Raw genomic sequence first — 23143 nt, forward strand, 5'->3', positions numbered from 1 at the left:
TAAAGCATGCTGTGCTTCGAGAGCTGCATCATTATAGCTGCAATTAAGCATCCTATTCAGGGACTGCTTTGCTTCTTCCCCACTATTTTCTGTCGTCAAATCTTCCAGGCAGGGTTTGGCTTACTTAGACTTTACAGCTGTCTGGCTATTTCCCCTCTTTGCAGGAGAGGCCAAAGGAAATGTAGGTGATGCTGGGCTTTTTTGTTTGCTTGTGGGATTTTTTAATTTGATTTTTTTTTTTTTAAGATCTTCCTTGTAGCAGTCCTGTGAAACAGAGCAGTATTTGCCTCGTTTTACAGATAGGGAACTGAAGCACAACAGATGATCTGTCCATGGCACTTCAGCGTAGCTCGGCTCTGTTCAGAAATGAAACCAGTTTTGAGCCCTTGTGCCGATGGAGGTTGAAAGCTTAAGCAAGAGGGCTGGGTCAGCATGATTTCTTACAGGAAACTGCCTCAAAGGGTTGCCCTGTACATGGGAGCAGCCAGGGAAAACAGCTACGGGCCTTTCTGTGTGTGCTCAGTGAGCAAACACCTTGCTGCAAGAAATAAGCCCACAAACGCTGTTGCTCCTTTCTGCTCTCTTCAGAGGACTCTTTGCCTATTTACCCTCACATGGAAACAACAGTTGAAAGACTGAGTGGGAGGCCAGAAGCACTTGACTCAGTTGCGGCAATTCTCCAATTCAGCAGCTAGGTTTTCTCCCTGAGGCACTGTAATGTGATAGAAAGGAAGCATCTGAAAGCATTTCTTCATCATCGTCCAGATTGCAGCCTGTCGCTGCTGCAGAGGTGACACACCTCCCCTCCGCCACTTGCGGCTCTCTGGGTCGCTGGAGGGAGCATGGCGAGTGCCAGCGCTTCTTCCTCTCCACCCTGAAATCACCTCGTTTCAGACTTTTTAACTCTGCCAACACCAGGACGTGACTAACGCACCCAGTGCCACGCTGCGTTGGCAGCCCTGGAATTTCAGAGCCAGGCCGAGCCGAGTGTGGCTAGCCCCGTGTGTCATGTTCTTCCCACAGCCACTTGGATGCCACCTTCCAAGAGGACAGCGATGGAGAGATGCAGTCTGCACCAAGCCTTTGCAAGTCTTGCTTTGGTGCCAGCCAGCACAGGGAAGGAGCAGTGTTTAATAACAACCACGGCACAGGCATTTATTTACTCTTCCATCTCCAGACGGCAAAGCCCCATCACCTCAGGCTGAACTGCAGCTGGGCCTGAGAAATAGAAAACACTCTTTTCTGTCGTCTATCCCTTAAGCTATCCTCTTTTCTTTGCAAAACTCATTTTCAACCAGTTCCCACTTCTTATCCAAAAAGCTGAAAGGTAGTTTGGTTGACCAGGGAGCTTTTGGTAAATCAGGCTGGTAATGATGCTTTCTTTATAATATTGCCCCATGGACGAAACAAGATGTAAAGAGAAGATAAGGCTAAGGCATCGGAATTTTATTCCCCGAGACCTGAGCACCCAAAGTTGCATAACAAGAGCCTCTTACAGTTTGTCACAAGCAAAACACTGCTGGGAGGTTTATCAAAAACTATCGCATGAGATGGGCTATTTAGGGACTGAAATTACACAGGAAGGATAGGCAAGAGAGATGTATGGGACAAGCACAGTTACAATTAATGCTAAATATAAGGTGTCATATCTTTATCTAATGCACAACCTGCACTGCCTTGCAAAGGAAAGTGAAGCAATTAGGCCCAAGTAAGCAGAATATACGTGGGAGGTGTTTGAAGGCAGAAGATTTAAAACACTGTAATGGGGTTGGGGAGGGTTACAGCGAGAGGTAATATTTCCTGATAGGTTAGTTTATATCCTTTGGAAAATGTTTTGGAACCAGACCAGAAAATTCAGCTAGACCTTAACCGTGACTGGGCTGGGACGACACCCAAACAAAGGTCAAAAGAGATGAGACCCAACCCTGCCCGTGCGCACGCAGCCCCCTCCGGCAAGTAATCCCCAGGAAAAATAAATAAATCAAAGGTCTACTACTGTAGCTCTCCTTGGATTTGCAGCTGCCTCAGCTCAATTCGAAAGCAGGCCTCCCCTTTCTTCTTTCTCTCGAGCCAGTGTTAAGGTCAGAGAGGAAAACCTGAGCTGAAACAGTAATGAACTTCATCTAGAGTGGAAACTGGAATTCACTCCCCAGCCCCAGCCAGGCATGGGAATTTCCACCCACCCTCTTTTCTCTGTTTCTGCTTCTGCAGTCCTGAAGGGTTGGGTTACCTGTGGGATGGAGAGGGCAGTCTGTTTGCACAGCTCTTTTTGCCAGTCTTTTAGGTGAGGCTGTCAGCCAGCGGGTCAGGGAATATCAAAAGAAACTGGATCGTCAGACTTTGTAAAAGCTCCATATACAAAATACGCCTGGTTGGAACGTATAGCTGGGAGAACAGGTGGGTTGGGGTGGGGAGGTGGGAGGGTGGGGGAGCACACACGCATTGGGAAAGGGTCTCTCTCAGCTTTTGTACAGCTTCATGCCCCTATTTCTCATATCAACACACAGGCAACACTTTGTCTTTTAATGTGAGAGAAGGGGGCTAGACGTCTCATCACAGCAAACCAAAAATCTGCTGCTTTCACTTGGATGTGGGAAACATTCACTTGCTTTTAAATATAAAACTAAACATACATTTGTGAACCTACTGTCACTTTCATGTGGGAGCCTGAGCTGAGCACAAAAGATTACATTGTGCAGCTACAATTGAATAGAGCGTATAGGATTAAAGAGATTTTATTTAGCCACACATGAAATAGCAGAGCTGATGGCAGCCTCTGGTACAGCAGGAAAGAAAACAAAGCCAAGTAGTTCAGTGAGCACTGGCGCTAACAGAGCTGCATCCCCTGTGTACTCATGTATCATGGCTGATTGACTGGGGTGTCTAGGATGGCATAAACTGCATTTGAAGCTTTTCATACAGTTCAGGAACTTATTAGTCTTTCCACTTTTATGGAATCTTTGAAGTCTAATAAGGCATGAACCCTTGTTGCAACTTTCCCTGCCAGGGGACTGTGATAGGGTCTCTTTTTGCGATCAGGCTATTTATTTTCACAAAACCTGTAGGGATGTAATTATGCTTCAGCCAAACTTGTTTGAAATCAGCCAGTGGGTTCAAAAGTTATTAGAGATGGCCAGACAAGAGACAGATGGAGACACCATGGCCACGCAAGCCTCGTTTCCATAGGAAATCAAGCTAAAAGGGCATACGCTGAAATTATTTTTTAGAGGTGATATGATAGGCAGAGGAGAAGATTTCTGCAAAGTGCAATTTCAAATTTTAAGTGAATTTCATGCCAGGAAGAGCTATTGATGGCAGTCTGGAATACTAAAATTCTCTCTTCCCTCTAAAGGAGAGGAACAGCAGGGAAGAGCTACAGTGCCCCACCTCACGCATGGATTTTTTCTTTAAACTAACTCACCCTGGGCGCAGGTGATTGCTTACAGAGAGGATACAAAGAGCAACTCCAACAGCTCTGTTCCTACAGTTTGTGCATTTTGCTTATGTGAGCAATTAGGGCTAATCACATATGAAAAGCGCTGCAAATGCCTCCGAATGTTTGTATTTCACCACTGCTTTGCCTTTATCCCCATTTCCTCGCTCATCTCTGCCAGCTCTGTGCCAGGGCTGCAAGGGGGAAGAACTGCTTTTAATCCCTTGTGCCTGCACTGCAAACTACAATGGGGCCTGAATCTTGATGAGGGCCCCTAGCTACTATCACATACCACGCAAAAAGCATCATTTAACATCACAGCCCCCAGTCTCTCAGCTGGGACACGTGCGTGCGTGAAGCCGGGGGTATTTATTCATGCTCCCAGCCACAGCAGTGCAGTTTTTTTTCCAGCTCTGACACCAGCCTGCTGGGCAGCCTCGGGCAAATCACTCTGTCATCTTCCTGTCTGTAAACAGGGCACCCACCTCCTGCTTTTTGGCTCTTTTTTTGGGTGTCGCCGAGCTGTTTTTGCTGCTCTTTTGGTGGGTTTGAAAAGCCCCGGATAGCAGCCAGCTGAGGCAGACAGACCCTGACTTGCGACCACCGTCACGCTCTGCCTGCGTCCCCTTATTCCCTGTGAATGCAGTCACCACCTTCAAAAGGAAAGAGGAAGGAGAAAAATACGAATCTTTTAAACAGATTTTTGCATTCGCGTGCCTCCACACTGTAGAGATATGCCAGCAGCCTGACTCTCCTCACTTGAGGCAGTCAGGCCCCCCTGACCCCACCGTGCCGGGGTACGACCACCTCTGTCCCCCTGGGGCTTGGGCCACACGCGTGATGGAGGGGACAGCCATGTCCCCAGCCAGCCTGAGGAGCGTGAGGGGCTGGCGCGGGGCGGTGCGGCTGCTCCACCTGTCGGGGCGGGCTCGGGCAGGCCAGGTGAGGCGGTGCTGGGCCTGCCTTTCGCTCCTTCCACAGCCTCCCGGCCGGCCGGCGCTGCGGGTGCCGGCAGCATGGCGGAGTCCCAGGTGGTCCTGCTGGACGATGCGCACGTCAACGAGAAGGTGACGGAGGCCCAAGCCCGCTTCTACTACAGCGAGGAGCAACGCCGGGCACTGGAGGTCCTGGTGACCCGAGGCGAGGGGGCCTACAAGGAAAACCTGAGGAAGGAGCAGCTGCGCGACTTCCTCTCCAGCCGGGAGCTGCAGGCGCTGCGGGGCAGCTGGCGGGGCTACGATGACCCCCGGGACAGCGGCAAGGTGTTGCGGGGCCCCGGTGGCGAAGCCCTCTCGCTGGCCTACTGGCCCGACTGCTCGGACACGGAGGTGCCCCCGCTGGACCTGGGTTGGACCGACAAAACCTTCTACCGGGGCATCAGCCGGGTGGCTCTCTTCACACATCCCCGCAAGGAGGAGAACGCACCCCACGTGAAGGAGGTGGTGCGGGACATGATCCAGCAGGCGCAGAAGGTAGGGACCGGCCACCCCAGTATGCCAGCAGCCACCCTGCCTTCACGCCTGGGCTGGGGGCACCTGGGGTGGAAGGAGACCACCACCACCACCACCACCAAGTGGTGCTCGATGGCCAAGCATGGTGGCCCCCCATCCTGGTGGTGTCCACCAGGCAGGGCTTTCCGTGCGGTTCCTTGCCGGTCATGTTGTGGTTTGCCAAAGCTGATATCCAGGATGGGATCAACTCCCCCCCGCCAGCACTGGGGCTTTGTAGCCACGGTTGGTTTAGGTGCCCCAGCCTGATGAGCTGGCTCGGGGCAGGGGGAAGGCAGGTCACGGTGCTGCTCCAGCCACCCCTCCTGTACGTGCAGGTAACCCCAGTTAAAGACAGGGCAGCCAGTTTGTTTGGGGTTATTTACTTTCTTGCGGTCTCCAGCCAATCCAACCTTGAGTGTGAGGCAGCCAGAGTCCAGACAATATGTGGCTGCTCCTCTTATTTATCTTGGGCTGGAAAGGACTGTTAGTGGTGACAGTGCACCTCTGGCAAGAAAACAAACCAGCTGTGACGCTCCAAGAGCGCTGGAACAGGCTCCCCAGGGCAGTGGTCAGGGCACCGAGCCTGATGGAGTTCAAGCAGTGTTTGGACAACACTCTCAGACACATGGTCTGAGGTTTGGGTGGTCCTGTGTGGAGCCAGGAGTTGGGCTCGGTGATCCATGTGGGTCCCTTCCAGCTTGGGATATTCATCATAAGCCACTTATTCCTGCTCTTAGTTTTGCTGCTTTCTGTTTTTTCTGCTTGCTAATTCAGCGGTCTCTCTTCCCCCCCCCCCCCCCCCCCCCTTCCAAGTGCACACCGCACGCACAGTCTTTGCAGAGACTTGTTAAAACCAAATCTGCTGGGAAACACAGAAAACTTTGCAGAAATAGGTGCACACCCCGTGATCTTGTTCAACAACTGGTGTGCTCAGTCATACAGAAGAAGCTGAAGCTGTAAAATGCTCACGGTCTGATTTGCTACAACTTCATATCCTCTTTGCACTGCTGCAAATGCCTCTACAAATTGTGTAGAGGCAGCTGACTGGGAAACTTTGCTCTTTTTGATAGCTGGGCCTGGCAACTAGAAGTAATTAATTTCTTTGTAGATTTTTTTCACTGACTGGACGGAACTGTGCCCCTCCCAGCCCAAAGGTAGTTTCATGTTTAACAGTCGTTGACGTTTTAATGGTCTTTTTCTTAGGTAACTGCCTATTGTGTTCAGTTGAGCTGGCCCTGGAGAATAAAATTTCCAGGTAGCAGCTTTTCATTCAGCAGATAAGAGTGGGGTTGTTGTGTGTGTGTGTGTTTGTTTTTTAATTTTATTTTTTTTTTGGGGGGGGGAGGGTTGGTGGTGGTCCTACATAGATACTGGTAATATTTGACATGTCTGTGGGTGGCTTATCATCAGTGTTTTACAAACATACAGTAATTAAGCTACCTTGCCGCAATGAGATTGACAAGCATTAACTTGCCAATCTGTAAATACCTAGGAAGAGCAAGGCACACCTATGGGTCCTATAGATAAGTAGTGTTATTATCCATAGGCTAGGAAAAGGAATGGAAAAAAAAAAAAAAAAACGACTTGCAGAGGGGTTAGATACTCATGCTCTGACTTGCTGCATTTGGAAATGCTCCTAGGTTATCTTGACAGATCACCAGGAGTGACAGGGGTTTGGGAAGACAAAAAACAACCCTGGGGTTGCCCCTCTTATAGTTTTCTATCTTGGAAGTGCCATCTGCAAGGCAGTTCATCAGTTTTTCATACAGGGCTGCAGTTTTCATGGATTTAGTCCATAGTATTGCAAAGAAGCCTGAAGTGACCTAGTACCAATTAATGGTCAGTCCAGTGTGTGCTGCAATTTCTTGGGCTTTCTTGCAATTTCAAATTGGACTCCTTGCAAATGGAGAGGATGGAAAGAAAACACAGTCACACTTCTATGTATTCTTCATCAGTTCCCTACGTGGATGTTCTTACTTCAAATGAATATTATCTAGCATTCTTGCTGCTTAGTAACAACATCCATACCAGAGTGTGTGGAGGGGAAAGAAAGCATAGCATGGCTCAATTAATGCATGAAAACTTCATGCCTTTAATAACGTGTCTGCATATGAAGTTGTTCAGGAATAAAGTGGCACAAGTTCGCTGTTTTTCAGGGCTGACATTTCCTGCATCTCCCTCCTTTGAGCTAGAAAGTGACAACCAACGTGGGACCTGAAATCCAGTTCTTCTGCCTACCAGGAGCTGTTGAGGGCCTTACAATTAGCTTATAATGGACCTTCACCATCGCTCACCTTTATCAGGAACGTACATGTTAATGATGGGCATAAACACAGTGTCAGCTCATTTTTTTCTTTTCTAATCAAGAACAGCTCCTGTAAGCACTGCTGACAGAAGAAGCCTGAGAGAGCAGAGGTGTTGGTTGTTGTTGGCCATACCAGCAGACTCAACAAAAACAGGGGACATTTATTGTGGCATCATTTTCCCATAGCCGTTTTGCTCAAGGGCATTTTCAAAGGAAGGAGGCGTCTGGCAAGTATTATCCCCATTTCTACAGGGTGCTGCTGCAACTACAGCTGCACGTCCTCCAAACATCAACTGAAGAAAACTCTACGGTTGGATCCAGTCCCCAGCTCCATTCACACCTGTACATGCTCTCCCCAGCACAGCCTGGCTTGTCGCTGTGACCCCAGCACCTGGGGAGCTAGGATTTAGGCAACTCTATTCCCAACTTACTGTCAGTATGAGAGCTCTGACCTGCCAAGTTGATGGTTCCTAGTGGGACTGGGAGAACCACAGCTTCCTTCATTCATAGCCTGTGAAATGCTGGGGAGAATAACTCCTCCTGGAAGAAAAATGAATTGATACTTCAAGTGGTGTAAAGGATACAGAAAGGGAGAGAGACAAAACGTGTAAGATCAGCATAAATGTTGCCCACAAAAGTCTTGTTTTTGTTGTTACTCATCCTATGAATGTTCAGGCTTGTCAGTGATGTCAGTGCAACCCTTTGCTTTTGTATAAAATCTGTGTCTGGAAAGAGAGATTAGTTTTACACCAGAAAAATATACATGTGAAGAGAGGGGAACGGTCATTTTTCCTCCAAATCTTGAATGTGCATTTCAGTCACTTTTTGACAAGTATGAGATGTTTATGTTTGAGCTCCATGAGACGTTCTTCATGAAGCCAGCCCTGAGAGCAGAGTTCTCAGAGGGAATTTGCGAAAAAGGAAAATAAAATTCTTCTTGTCTGCACTGTGCACCCCATGGCTGAGGAGTCATGCCCTGATTCCTCTGCACATTCATTCTTCCATTACTCACCTTCTGAAAAGTGTTAGTACTGTGTTTTTCACTCTTCTTTTTCAGTCTTTTTTCATGTTTAAGTGGATCTTTACAGAGGCAAAGAGAGTTTCACAATACAGAGATAAAACTGGGTATTTGGCTTTGGCGTTCTTCGGGCTGCTGAAATAAGCCATTTTCCCCTAGAAGAAGGTGAACTCTCAAGGACAATTTATTATGTTCCTTCCAAAATGCAGCGGGAACCATGATGGAAAATTACAAGATCATTGGAAGTGCTTGGGCATGTACATTCCTGTGCTTTTGTCTCCCTTATATCCTCCTCCATATTCTGGTATCAGTGCTCTCCTTTGTTTTGTAACAGTGCGATGGGCTTCCCTAGGAGTTCCTAATATTTTATTTAGTTGCCTGTCTACTGTCTTCTTGTTTCCAGATTATTGCAGTGGCCATGGATGTGTTTACAGACCGGGACATCTTCCGTGATATTGTTGATGCAGCGTATAAGCGCTGGATCCCAGTCTACGTAATTCTGGATGAGGATGGTGTGAAGCTCTTCCTGGAAATGTGCAGATGCCTTGACCTCAGTGACTTGCAGATCCGGGTAAGATATTCAATGCTGAACCATTATTTTCTGTAGGTCAGTGGACTTGTAAAGAATCTTGGAACTGACTTGGACAGACAATGAGGTTGATGAAACATAGAGGGATAAGACAGTGGCCTGTTGAAACAGAAGAAAAGAGAAAGGGAAGAGTTGGATTATTTGCCTTTCACCTGAGACAGGGGTCTGTGTGGTGTTTTTTTTTTGGCTCTTATCACCTAAATATTCCTGTTTGGGAGAAAACTTGTCCGAGGAAATACTTGTTGGTCTCCTGTGCAAGTTCTAGTGTTCAAACCAGGTCTTTGAGAATACTGGGATTCACACAAATAGTAATAGTATGCTTACACTTTGTGAAATCTGGGACTGAATGAGCTTGTAGTCCTCCTTTGCCTGAGAACATAAGGGACTGGGGAGCGCAGCTGCTCCCCAGTTCCATATTGGGGATGTTTTCATATAGTGCCTGCACCACAGCAGAGTAGTCAGCCTAGCTTGGCTGGCAGAAGCAACTTCAGTAGGATCTCCTTCCATTACATACAACTGAAATTCTTTGTGTGTTTATAGTTACTTTTGTTTTTCCTACTGTTTTAATGGCTTTTAGCCACTGTCGCTACTACAGACTTGTTCCAAATACTGGAAAAGTTGCTAGGTTGGAAACAACCTACAGGGTGCAAGACTCACCCCTCTTGTGATCCAATTGTTCTGCTGAGCAGTTTAAAAAAAAAAAAAAAAAAAAAAGTGCCTGGAGGAAGGGCAGATCTTCTATAAACACTCAGTTAATAGTTTAAAAAAAAAAAAAATAAAAAAAATCAAAAAGCTCTGAAGGTTAGAGAGGCTCATATTAACCATTCAAGCAGAACTGTCTTAAAGGTGGATGAAAATGACTCGCATATGTCTGAACAATGCTCCTGTGAACTACCACTCTGCTCTGAGTTTGTGGACTTCTTCATCAAAAAAAGACATCCAGCTGAGCAGCTTTCTTATCTTTCTCCAAAACAGAGATGGAAGTTTCTTCCCTCTGGTGTCTCTGAAAGCAAGACACAGACATCGTTATAACAGACCTGTTTCAAGCTTCAGGGGTGTTCTGTGGCCTGGGCTGGAGTCTCTTTGGTACAAAGCTGTAAAACCACAGCAGTAGTTCCATTTGCTCTGGTACCTGTCTTCCATTTCTTTTCTCACTGTGTCATCATGTGAAGGAATGATGACTTCAGTACTGCATATTTTCATCCCTGGATAGAGTGCCCTGGCATTTTAGAAAAACTTGCAATGCTATTGCAGAGGTGAGTTCCTGTTTGTCTGCCTTTTCTGTTTAAAAAGTGTTTGGTCTCTTTCTGCTTTTCCCCACACCTCTTTGTCCATAAGTATCTACACACACTTTACACTCCAAAACCAATTATCAAAATGACATGCTGCAGCAATGACTAGGTCCTGCAGCAGCCTCCTTGCATCACAAGGTCACCCCTTCCAAGGAGGCAGAGTTCAAACTGATGCCATCAAAAGCAGTAGAAAACTCTTGTGCCCCTTCTGTGTTTCCCTTCTCTCACACCAACACTTGCTGTGTTTTTCTTTCAGACTCGGACTGAGCTGAAGGAGTTCCACTGAGGAAGAACTTTTTAACATCCTTCTTTAATCTAATTCTTCACTCTTCTGCAGATTTCCAACCAACAGGGTGTTGTCCTTCCACTTTTTCCCATTTTCCCACCTATCTTGTACTGTTTTGTAAATTCTCTGCTTAGGGTTGTTATATTCCTTTTCCAGTACACCTAAGGAGCCTTTCTTTAATCTTGTTAAGGTCAATGCAGTTTATTCCTTTCTGTGGTGCTATGGAAGGTCTGGGAAGAGTCTTCCTCTTGGGAAAAGCAGGTCAGTTGTCTCTTAGGGAAGGTGGCCTCTCGGTGTCCTGCCCAGGTTCCTGTTGTTTTCCATCCTGGGTCAACGTGACTGTCAGCATCAAGAAGACCAGGAGCAGCTGGTTGGTCAAGTTTTTCTGCAAGGCTATCTTGGATGTATCTGTGCTGCAGTTTGGGTCAGTATAGCAGAAATCATCATATAGCCTGACGCCAGGCTTTGGATATGAAAGAAATCGCAAGAGGGATGTGGTCTTTCCCTTGGGGACTTCATCCACCTCATCATCTAATGTGTCTGGGGGCTCTGCACTTTTAGCACTGAAGACCCAGCTTTAAAGCAAAAAATTAAGCTGGGCTTCTGGTGTTACTCTGGCAGAATCATTTTGTCCCACACTGAATTCTCACTGGAATTGCTGAGGAAGAACCAGAAACTCCGGTGCACGTAACTCTTACCATTCACCCATTTATTTTTTACAATGTCTTCCTCTTGATATCTGCTTTGATGCCTGAGTTTCTTCTACAGATTTTCAGCTACAAGGAGAACATTCTCCCCTTCCACTTTCTTTTTGTGTAACCACTTTGCTCTCTTATGAAATATTTTGACATTGGGCCCCAGTTTGTCAGAAAAGGGAATTATGTGCTCTACTCTTCCTTCCTGCCCTTCTTCCCATCTTTCCTTTGGAATGCTTCTGTAAGATTTACAGGCTGGCCTTTCCACAGAAAGTTGCAGCAATATGGGAGGTAACTTTAAGGTTTCGAGGCAACTTCTCATCCCAGAGAAAAAGAGATGACACACTCCCATGGGCTGGCATTGCTGCAGGGTCAGGATGCTTATTCTGTCTTCTGTCATCACCAGATGCTCAGATTGCTCTATGATTCCTACCCTTTTGTTTGCATCTCTCTCATCCAGTGCAGAGTGAATACCTCAACAGTCCTAATACAGGGAGGTTTACTGTTTTAACAGTGGATTTTGCCCTTTGTCTACATAGAGTGATGGGTGTTTTCACAAAATTCCTGGCTATTGTATCTTTTTGAGATGGCAAGGTATCATGATCCACCCACAGTCTCACAGGAGGGAAACTGCTGTAGCAAGACTGTACTTCACAAAGAAAAGAAGCTCTTCACTGACTCCAAACGTGAAATGAGAAAATTTCATTTTTTGTCTGAAGGCCAGAGATCAGTAAAAACGCATTTAAATTCAACCATCTGCACATTCATCCTGGGATGTCAGTATGAGCATGTCTTGTTTGTATGAGTCATGTTGCTTCTTGAGCCTGCAGGACATGGTTTGCCAGACTTTTGTTATGTTTGACACAAGGGTGTTCTTCTGAGATCAGAATGAATCAAAGTTCTCAGAGAGATAAAATTCATAGCCCCACAAAAAGTCCTCCTCTTGTTGACCTGAGGGTGAGTGTTGTCACTGGTTTTTAGAGGCATTCTCTTCCCCATGCTTCTGCTAACCAAGACGTCAGTGACGGACACTTTTGCTCAAAGACAGGGAATTCAAGTTCACCTAGAGCTCCAAGGAAATCTAGGGAATGTGGTATCTGCAGGAAGTTCACCTTCATATTAATTTCTATATTCATTTCCCCAGCATGCAAGGAGTTCCTTTTCTCACTCCAGGTATTCTTATAAGCTTCTAACGAAGAGATCTTTGGAATTTTGTTTCAGTTCTTCAAGTCTTTGCCCTCCAGCTTTCTTTATTCAATTCAAACTCAAGTAAAGAAGAATCTGAACGTGATGTGAGGCAGTGCTGCTGTTTTTAATACCCAGTAATGGCACTGCTGGGCCAGGTCTAGCTAGCTGCACTTCTTCCTATTCTACTTGACTACCTACAAGCTTTACTATTTCATCACCTTTTCTAAAACTGTTCAGGGCAACTACATAGGATAAGCCCAGTCCCTCCCAACATTGCCTGGTGTTGGCTTCCAGATTGCGGCTGATTTTTTGTCCCCATCTAACATGAGCAGCTACTACCCATCTCTCTGACCTGGAGGTCTGATGACCTGAAATGAGAAGCTTGCAGACCATAAAAAAGAAAGATTCCTTATCTCCTGTCACTGTGGTCCTGTCCACGTGAATCCTATATCTCTCTTCCTTTTACTGCCTTCTGTAGAACCTCCATGGAGGATTTTTGAGTGGGAAAAAATGGGCATCTGTGCCTCCCCCTCAGCCCTGCGCTCAGATGAAGCAGTAGTACAGGAAAGCAGAGGACAGGAGCCACCCCAACAGATGCTACTGACTTAAGGATCTGATTTTCCCAGGGACAGCAGAAAGATCTCTATATTTTGAAAAAAAGCAGTTAATGCAAGGGACTGTTATGCCACCATCATGTATGATCTACTGCTTTGGTTTGTTGCTTGTCCTTCATCTTATTTAAGTCTTTCAGTTTATAGAGCTCGCTCATGCCATTCATCCCAACTGGAAGTAAAGACCTCTGCTGCTTTGCAACATATATATCAGCTGTTGTTCTAAGAGGGGAGGGACACCAGGATTCCCTGGTGAAAATAATTGCAACACCTGCCTTTAGGGTCCATCTTGTGTATCTCACCTTATTCAATCCCCACTTCTGGGCGCTGCTGCTTGGGTCTGTCAAGGGACAACTAAGGTCAGTCACACAAATGTATTACCGACTTTCTCAGCTGAGTCTAATTTAACTTTCTGTGGGTTCAGGGTGAGGCTTAAAAGCATGTCACAATAAAGCAAGAAAGACTGATTCCTTTGCTGAGTGTATTAGGATGCTCTGTCAAGCCTGAGCGTTACCGGTCTGTATTAAGTTGCTGTCAGGGAGATGTTAGTCACTGCTTGCAATGAGGAGTGGTGTAAGTCTGTGTAAAGGCAACGTGGAAATCTAACACAGACTGCAGCCTCCATGAGCCAGGATATGACTAACCCTAAGCAGGTTGCTGCAAGAATACAGATTTGGAGGGGTCTCTTCTACCTGAAGAACTAACTGGCCTTTTAGCCAAAATATTTGTTACTACAGTAACGTCAGTGCCCAAAGAAAAGGGCTGAAATCTCAACTCATTTATATTTGTCTCTCTGCTTTTGTTGTTGTATAATCTTCAGTACATGAACCCAGGCTTGTTCCTTCTCCGTACAGCTTGATATATTAGTCTTCAAATGCTCCAAGATCCTTCAAGGCAGAAAACATTATACAAATAACCTGTTAAGTGACTCGATGTTTATATGACTTTGTGCTTGTTTTCTGCATTACAAGATGCATTTATGCACTCCTGTGCCTACTTTGTTCAAGGAGGTTTATGTATTCAGCTGTTTGGTTCTATCCCCTCTGTGCCCTTCTAAGTGTTATGTGTGGCTCAGTTACTGCAGAAATTCAAGTTTTCTTTCTTTCCACCAAAAGAAGGTGATACAACATACTAACACAGTAAAATCCACACATGTTACACGCTAAGAAACTTTCTGCTCACGCAGGCTGATAGTCCTTGATTCAGAAAGGATTATTACATGGCAGAGCTGCTGGCTGATTTGAAGGACAGGCATACTTCTTGACACTTCCAGTCAATATCCCATGATTTGGCAAATCCCAAATCCAACTTTACTCAGCAAGGGAAGAAAAAATGACTTTAGGCAACCAGCCAGCCATCTACAAATGTTATTCTAAGTACTGGAAAGGGTACCCTTCCTCCCGTGTTCTACCCAACCTGCATTCAGCATCCCACACATATGACTCACTGCTAGCTAGGCCTTGGGCAAGTCACTTCATCTTTTTTGTCTCTTAGGTTCCTCATCTTTAAAACAGGGTGATAATACTGTCAGCGGTGTTGGGAGGATTAATTAGCTAATGCCCACACAGGACTGCAGACAGATCAAGCAGTAGATGAATGCAAAATAGTAGTATCATCAGTTACTGTTAGTCAGAATTTGTACTGCCACTGCTGTGTTTTACTGAGGAAAATAGGAACAGATTCAAAAGGTAAGATTTATATTCAGAAAACTGTTTTTTGGAAGAAATCCACATTCTTCTAATCACTCATTCCTGCATGCTGATTTCTATAGCCTATCGATATTTAAGCTGTCAGTGAGATTCATAATAATAGTACTTAGCTCTTTGTGGGATCTGAGGCTGTGCTAGTGCTAGCCAAATCCTCCTGATTCTCCTGTTCTGCAGATGGGGGAAGAATGAAGCAAAGGTGAATTGACTTCCCCAGAACATCACAGGGAATAGAGTCAGAGCTGTGATTACACCTGGGACTGTCTGACTCCTAACCCTGGATTTATTACTCCAGATCACAATACCTTTTAGCTTTTCATTGTTAAAGAATTCTTACAGAAACAGATGGTGGAATGAAGAAAATGATCTAAATTTGTGTGTCAGAGTGACAAGATAATTTGCTCCAAACTTATACTGACAATAAATGCTTTGGGGTTTTGTTGGCTTTTTTCATGTTAGTCAGTGTGTATGTGTGTGTGTATATATATATATATATATATACATATATATATATATATATACACACACCTTTTTGGCAATTCAGCCTCGAGCAGCCAGGACCCATGGAGTTCAGCACTGGTCTGAGCAGAATAACACCCAGTCCAACATGCAGATATGTTCTTTCATTATGTGCACACCTGAGTCTGTTGTAGAAAATGAGGTAACCTTAAATCTGTAGTTTTTCTCTCTATCCTTAGTAGTACTTTATTTCATTATTTGCAGGTTTGATGCCCAAAGGTTTTAAGTGGGACAGGAGGTCCAGGGAGAACTAAAACCTTCCTCCAACTATTTCAGTTAATTTCATCAAAAATTTTGCCTTCCTCTTCTCCAGAAATTCTTCTTCGCTCATCTGAGACATTAGCAGAGACTCTTACCATACACCTTTTTTTTTTTTTTTCAAAATAAAGTTCTGCGTTTTTCACTCTCCATTGAACAGTGAGGAATGTAGGAAGACATTGTAACTCTTTGGGATTCTGAGCAAAATGATATAGATCAGGGTTCTTTTGTTATAACACACAGGAAACATCTATGTTTTGAACAGTGCGACTGTTCCATTGCCTCTTTTGTAATAATTAACTTGTCTAGCCTTATGATTTGCCCAGTTTTGTCAAGCTGTATGTTGTTGGGCTCAGAACAGAAGCACAAAAAGAGGCTAATTTAGTCCTATGTCATACATTACCCTCTGAGTAACTGTGTGCTTGGGACTGCACAGGTGTTGCAAAATTCCTTTGTTTTCTGGTCCTGCTGACATAGCCTGGAAAAGAGCTCACAAGTGTCATGGAGTAGGGATTGGGATTCAGAGAGTGCAGATATGACTCAGAGCTTCGTCTGATTCATTTGCCTGAACAGGGCTGGGCCTTCTGAGCTACAGCACAGGGCTGGAGATGGAGGATTATTTGATTTTGAGAGCATTGTCTTGCCAATGGGCTCAGATGAATAGCTGAAGACAGCAGGCAAGGTTACAAAGATGCTGACCTATCGGACAAGGCTATAAAACGATGCATGGGAGTGACTTGTATTGACAGGTGATAACAACAGGGCTTTCAGCACCGTGCTTTCCTCTCTGCAGCCCTTCTGATTTCTGGTGGCTAATGATGAGCTGTAGCCCCAGCAATAGTGAGATAATGTGAGGGATGTGTTAAGACTTGGAGCTGGCAATTATCTAATTCTCTGCCCTATTTATTGTGACATTTCGTCTTTTAACCTCCCTGCTAGAACATCCGCATACGTTCTGTGACAGGAGTTGGGTTCTACATGCCAGCAGGGAAGATCAGAGGCACACTGGCATCCCGATTCCTGATGGTGGATGGTGAAAAGGTGGCCACCGGATCATACAGGTGGGTTGCTCTTGCTTAAGGCAGATATTCATCCTTCCTGTAAAGAATGGCTTGCAGCTTTGCTTGAGAGTCTCCTCATGTCATTCCTTTTCTTATTCCAGTCTCTGTAATTGGTTTGGCACCTGTAGAAAATGAGGTGGGGTAAGACAGAAAGTAATATAGAGCACAAGCTGCTCCCAGGAGAACAGAACATGCCCATGCTAGTGGACTGTTTCAGTGGGCTAGAGATAGTGCCATGCTGCATTAACCACTGTAGGTTGCTCTCCTTGGAGAGGTTTCCAGTCTGTAGACTCCTCCTGTTGATGCCATGTTGCTTTTTTTAAAAGGGTAGGTTGTCCTTCAGAGTTTTCATGCCTTTTCTTCCAGATCTTTACTGCATGCCTAAAGAACAATAATAATGAACTTCACCTACCTACCCTGATGCATCTTGGCAAATGGCACAATGCTGCATATTCCTACACAGTGTTTCAGATATTGTTGGGTGGGCTGGGTCAAGCATGCACCCAAATATCTAATTTCCATTCTGTTTCCTATTTTTAGCTTCACGTGGAGTTCATCTCACATTGACAGAAATATCCTGCTAGTCTTGACAGGACAGCATGTGGAGATGTTTGACGTTGAGTTTCGTGAGCTCTATGCCATCTCAGAGGAAGTTAATTTATACAAGGAATTGGGTATTACTAATCCACACCTTCTGGGAACTGGGAAGCCAGGCTTTCATTCTTCCACCGTGGCTCGGAAGATCATTAACCCCAAGTATGGCTTAGTGGCAGGGGCAGCCCGTGGTGATATGATGCTCTGGGCTTCACGACACAAGCAGGATAATCAGGGGAATATGGAAAAGGAAGAAACAAGTGAATCAAAGAAACGATTAAATCAATTTCTGAATGACTTAATCACATTGGATCAAGAGCTCCCAGAAATTGAGCCACCTCTGGAGAACTTGAACAAGCTGAATCGGAGCCCTCAGAAACTGTTCTCCCGACTCCACATGGACCTGAAAAATAAATCCAAATCCAGAGAGTCTATTCGTGATGTGAAGAAAGAAGATGCACAGGCAAATTCAAAGCAAGGAAAACGGTTTTCCAGTGGGCTTTTCAGTCGCAAGGCCAAACGATCTCCAGGCTCAAGCATTGAGGCAAATTCTTTTGCCAGTGAAGGACATTCAGGAGAAGACCTTGGGAACATGAAACTGGAATATGAACAGCTCAGCATCAGCCATGCCAGTGTTCAGAGCGCTGACGGCATCTCAGGTAAAACCTCTCCTACCATCACGTTCTGCTTCTGTGCTCTTAGGCTGTCCCTTGTTCCGAGCTTGGTTGATTGGTGCAAACGTATTTAACGTAGGCACCTGCAAGTAGATCCTGATATTTCCTCTGCAGTAAAAAGAGCAGAATCAAAGAGAAGTAGAAGTTGTATCAAATGAAGCATAAATCTGAAGGCAATTTAATGGCAGTCTTATTGTAAGATTGGTACTTCTCATATTTTCTGATACTTCCCAGCAAGCAGGCATGGGACAGAGAAAGAGGTGAATGTCTCCCTGTATAAAACAAGTTGCACATACAGTTCTTGAAGAGCACTGCCCTGATAAGCAGTAGCAGGACGTTCAGTGTCGTGGTTAGCAGCATGCAGGCAGATTTCCAGTGTAACCTCTCCTTTCATCATTTGGGTTTAGTCAACTGTGTTTACTGTGACAAGGTTACTGGTGGAGAAGGGAGAAAATGTTTATGCTGAGGTGAGGGAGCAAGGAGGGAAGGAGAGGGTGGAAGGCTTTTCAGCTTGCTCCTCTAACTCCATTTGAAATGGGAGAGAGGGTCGTGAAAATGGAAGCTGTGGAGAAGCACTACATCTGAACCTTCCTTTCTTTGCTAAGGTACGGCTGGTATTTTTGCTTAAAGCCCATCCAAGGTTTCATTTGGTTGAAGATTTCTCCTAATTTATGTGTTCGTAGCTCACATCCCAACATTTTAGATGTTTTGTCAGATAGAAGTAAATCTATTGACTGTTCAGCCTGGTTGTCTTCCTCTCTCAGTGAACTGTGCTGAGTGTCAATACATCCTGCACCAGCAGGAAAATAAACTAGTTAAGGGGAGGAAAATTTCTTCTCAACTTATCTGGCTGGTGGCCATTCTGTGCTCTGATGAATGCAAAATGCTGGAGTAGAAAGACTGAAATCCTCTGGGACTGCCATGATATGAAATCAAAAGACATTCTCCTGAGAACAAAATAGAAAAGCAAGGTGTTAGGAAGGTCAAAAGCAGCGATTGATTAGATTCTTAGAAATATTTCTGGCTAAATGAAGAACAGACTCAAAAATGCCAAATGAACATGAGAGAGAACTGTAAGAAGGCTTGGATGGTTAATTTGAGACTATAGTAGACCCGTTTTCGGATGTTTGACATTTGGGGAGACAGAAGTAAATCTTGGTCTTCATCCTCTCACCAAATCACATTATTTTTCTGAGCACAGACAATATGTGCTGTTGGGCCCCATTCTTCGGAGCCAGGAAAAAACAAAATCCATGAAGACCTATAGGGAGATGTATGGGCATTTCCTCCCGGAGGAATGGACCTGAGGGCTTGCACTACCCTCTAGTGACAGAAGTGGAGAACTGTGTCAACTCTGACTTGTCAGCACATCAGCGTCAGAGGTTCCCTGTGCTTGTGGCCGCTCTGAAGCAGCCTGCCTGCCATTCCCACAGTGCCATGGCGAAACTCGACCCAGTTGAAGGCATAGAAGAGATTAATGTCCCTGACAGTGGGGCACTGAGCCCCCCTGGGCATCGCACAGGTCAGGGCGGCAGGGATGTCCCTACACCTTTTAGCACGGTGGATCGATGCCTGCTGGTCTGATGCTCGGTCTGGACCATTTCCATAAAGACACTATCACGCCGTTATGTTCAGGTTTTATGTCTTGTCACTGCTACTTCCCGAGAGACGGGCCTCCTCCGGTGCAGGGGAACACAGACCCGAGGATTTGGGATACCCCTTCTGGTTCCAGGCAAGCCAGGCTCAAACTTGCAGTGCAGGGAAGCAGCAGAGGGCCAGGAGCAGATCCGGCACAGTAGCCTTCCTGCTGTGCTCATCCTGACCCGATAAGTCTTTCCGAGGAGTCCAGGCAAATATTTTTTGTTTTGCTTTATGCTACTCGAGCATAAAGTTCGTGGTGACAGCGGGAGACTCCGCAGCTTTTGAAGCGTGGTGTAAGCAGGCTTAGGTCATCCGGTACAAAAGGCTGGGGGAAGATCACTGCCTGCGTGCTCCTTGAGAGTTGAATCGCTGCTCTTGAAAGAAAGCTTCTCTAGCCTAGTGGTCCCAAAGCAGCATGGAAACAGAGATGGCAGAGGGCACGTTAAAGAGATGAGCCTCATGAGAAGGAGGAAGAAAGGACTCGACACGTTGGATCCTGCTGTTACTTGATCAGCAGCACATGTTTCATTAGGGTTTCATAAAAGCTTCTTGAACACGGGCATGGAACAGAGTTCCAGCTGTAAGACAAAAATAGGAGGCCCTTTGTTCTTGGGGAAACTGTAGGACTGACCTAGCTCTAAAAGTTTAAGTTGTCTTTGAGCAGGCCTAGTAAAAACTGATGGCTGTGATACTCTGAGTGACAGAAGGGAGGTGGGAAGTGGAAATGAAGGAGGGAGAAGGTGCTTGGTATGCAGTCAGGTTAGGATGCAATTATTCCGAGCTTCACAGTTTGAAATAGCTGCCCTTACCTTTTGTAAAGATTAAACAGCACACTTAAGCCCTGTGGGCCTGCCTGTGCACACATCCTCCAAAGTCACTATTAATTCTGTAATTCTGTAGTACCACAGAGACACAGCCCGTCTTACAAATGCAGAGAAAGACCAGATCTACACCCCGAGTCGCTTGCAGAGTAATTGAAAGACATTATTCAAGCAGGCTAAAGGTCAGGTTCAATCTTGTAAGAGCAAATGGTGATGGAGAGAATACGAACTGGGGATGGAAGCGCTGAAAGCGCGTTTTGCAACAGTCTCTGAAAATCTGACTGGGTATTTACGTGCTGGAAAATGATACCTACAAGTTAGGATGGGAAGCCTGGAAAATCCCAGGGCTCCAGGTAGTAACATCTCAAACCAAGCGTCCAAACGAACATCCTGGGGTGTTGTCCTACCACACCGCATGGATGTTGTGTTTTGTCTTACCAGGCTCACTTAAACCACATGATGAAACTGACACAATTCTTGGATTTCACTGTCCCCGGCTTTAGAAGGCGGCAGCAGCAGCTCTGAACCTGACCAGAATGTTGTTAATTTTATGCTGCTGCTGGGCAGACTGCGATCGGCAAAGACACTGACGTCTGTGTGCAGTTTCTGGGAAATACTGCAAGGGTCTGAAAGCTGCATGCCTTTGGAAGGCACTGCCTTTTTGTTTTGTTTCCTCCCCCGCAGGCAGCAGCCAAAGTGGGCTTGTTTGGAGGGTCTGCTATCCCGGGTGTCTCTGCACATCAGCCTTCGCTCCTCAGAGCGATGTTTGCAGAATTGTTACACTTAATAGCAAGATTTTGTGTCTCGTTTTTGGGGTGCCTCTTGCAACAAAAAAGGGGATTTACACTGCAGCACTGCAGAAGTAGCTGCTTAGTTATCAGCAGTGCTTTTCAGCCCAAGTAGGGTCGTGGGCTGGTGGTAAATGGAATTTTTATTTAAAAAGAAGGAGGGAAGTGTTGCTGCGTACATGCACGGGCAGTGTTTGCTCTAACTGCAGCAGGATCTGTAGAAAAAGACCAGAAGACAGGAGTAGAAAGAGTGAGAAGAACAAAGGCATTGAAAGTTGAGACTAAGCAGAGGAGGAGCGCTGATGCTTTGGAAGGTAAACATGAAGGTCTTGAACGTGATACAGACAGGGAGGGGTGGCAAGGAGATAGGGATAACAACAAGCTCGGTAGTAACATACAGAATAGGTCAAAGTGAGGACAGCAGGCAGAATGAAATGCCGTGGGGAGACGTGGAGAAGAGGCTGCAGCATACAGAGCAGCCACAGCAGTGACGGTGGGCTGCAGTGCAGCCTCCCACGTGGATATGGGGAAGCTGCAGTGGGGAGGAAGGTCAAGAGGAGGAAAAGGAGCTCCTCTCTTCACCATCAGCTACAGGTAAGGAAAGTGATGGTCAAATACCCACAAGCAAGAGAGTGACATGCAAAATAATCCACTTGAAGCCTAGTTCAGGGGCCGTGCCTGGGCTGAACTTTACCTCATCTCAGCAAGGCTGAGCATCATGTCACCATGACCGGCGGCAGTTTTCCGTCTGCTTTCACTCTATACTGACCACTGGCATGAGGGATGTACACATCATTTCCTTCTGTAGAAACACGAGTGGGGTCTGCCCTTGTTCAGAGTGGCTACAAGCCACGTGGCAGCCCCCCGTGTAAGCCTTGCTAAGCCCAAAGTACCGCTGAGCTCCCTTACTTGCAAAAGCCTATGCAAACACCTCATAGTACAGGCCTTGAAAAAAGTATGCTGGGGCACCCCGATCAGGATCTGGCTGTAATGAAAGGGATCACACAGCAGTACAAGGATTCAAAAGTACAGATACTGAGAGCAGAAGGAATCTACTGAGTGAGCAACGAAATAAATAACAAAAAGCTGGGGGCAGCGTACTAGGCTACTTAACCAAAAGACCCTGAGGCCTCCGGATTTCTCTTGCAAAGGAAATGGTGGAAATACGGCCACTTGAGATGCTTAGAACTAAACACAAGAAAAGCTCTGTTGAAAATGTGGGTTGAGATCAGATGGATGAGATGACCTGACTTTTCTTTTTTGTTTTCATCCGTTGCTGCTTGGAAAACCTCCCACCTAAGTCATAGCCAGCCTGCTTTTCAGTGCCAACTGGGACCTAAGAATACCGCTGACGCTGGCCTGAGTACAGGCCAAAGCCTGGAAATACTTCTCCAGTGGTTTTCTCTACAGTATACTCTGAATTTGCTCTTATTTTAGTGTCTTCATTTCACAGAAGTAGGAAATAAAATCCCAAGAGAGTGCAGAGCAATGTGGGTCTTACACAAGGCGTATAATAAATAACGAGAAAGGACTGAAGAGTGAGTCCAAACTTTATCCAGATCTTATTTACTTAGCATTAACATTTTTTTTAACTTCTTTTCATTCCAGGTAACCCGGGTCCAAACTCCACTATGAGCGATAAAAACAAACAATCTACCTGTGTGTTATCTTGATTGGGAAGGATTGTCCGGAGAGCTGAAGACTGAACAATCTGGAACAGTAACCTGTTGATTGATGTTGAACCTCCAGCCATGTCCTCACGCAGTGGTCCATCAAGCCGCTGCATGGTCCTGGATGCACCTGGCACCTGCAGTTAAAGCACATTTACCGGGTGAAGCATAGACTTTGAATGGTCAGTCCCTTAAACGAGGGGTAGCGATGAATGTATTAGTCCATATGTGTGTGTGCATACAGATTTTATATATAAAAACAACTGTGATGACTGGGTCTCAGAGCTCGCTCTGCGTCCAGATAAATGGAGGAGATTTTCTGACTTACTTGTGCTGCTACTTCAGTCTGTCTAGCTACAGACTCAGAATCACTGTGTTGCATTGTTTACTCTACTGCATTGCAGAAATGTGTTGGTCTGACGGGCTGGCAGGCGAAGTCCAATCCAAGTGGCAAATTCTGGGTGAAACAGTGATGTTTACAGACAGCAGAGCAATCCTCTGTCC

The 23143-nt window shown here is 45.7% G+C and overlaps 1 protein-coding gene across 1 annotated transcript; it reads left to right on the top strand.

Moving 5' to 3' along the window:
* Nucleotides 1–4449: 4449 nt before the first annotated feature.
* Nucleotides 4450–22642, top strand: FAM83F (family with sequence similarity 83 member F; the record flags this gene model as incomplete). Its single annotated transcript, XM_084306355.1, has 5 exons — nt 4450–4905; nt 8650–8817; nt 16330–16451; nt 16992–17704; nt 22578–22642. 5 exons carry the CDS (start codon nt 4450–4452, stop codon nt 22640–22642), a joined length of 1524 nt encoding a protein of 507 aa, XP_084162481.1.
* Between the last annotated feature and the right edge of the window lie 501 nt (nt 22643–23143).

Source organism: Netta rufina (assembly GCF_964035555.1).
Source record: "Netta rufina genome assembly, chromosome: 1".
Lineage (NCBI taxonomy): Eukaryota > Metazoa > Chordata > Aves > Anseriformes > Anatidae > Netta > Netta rufina.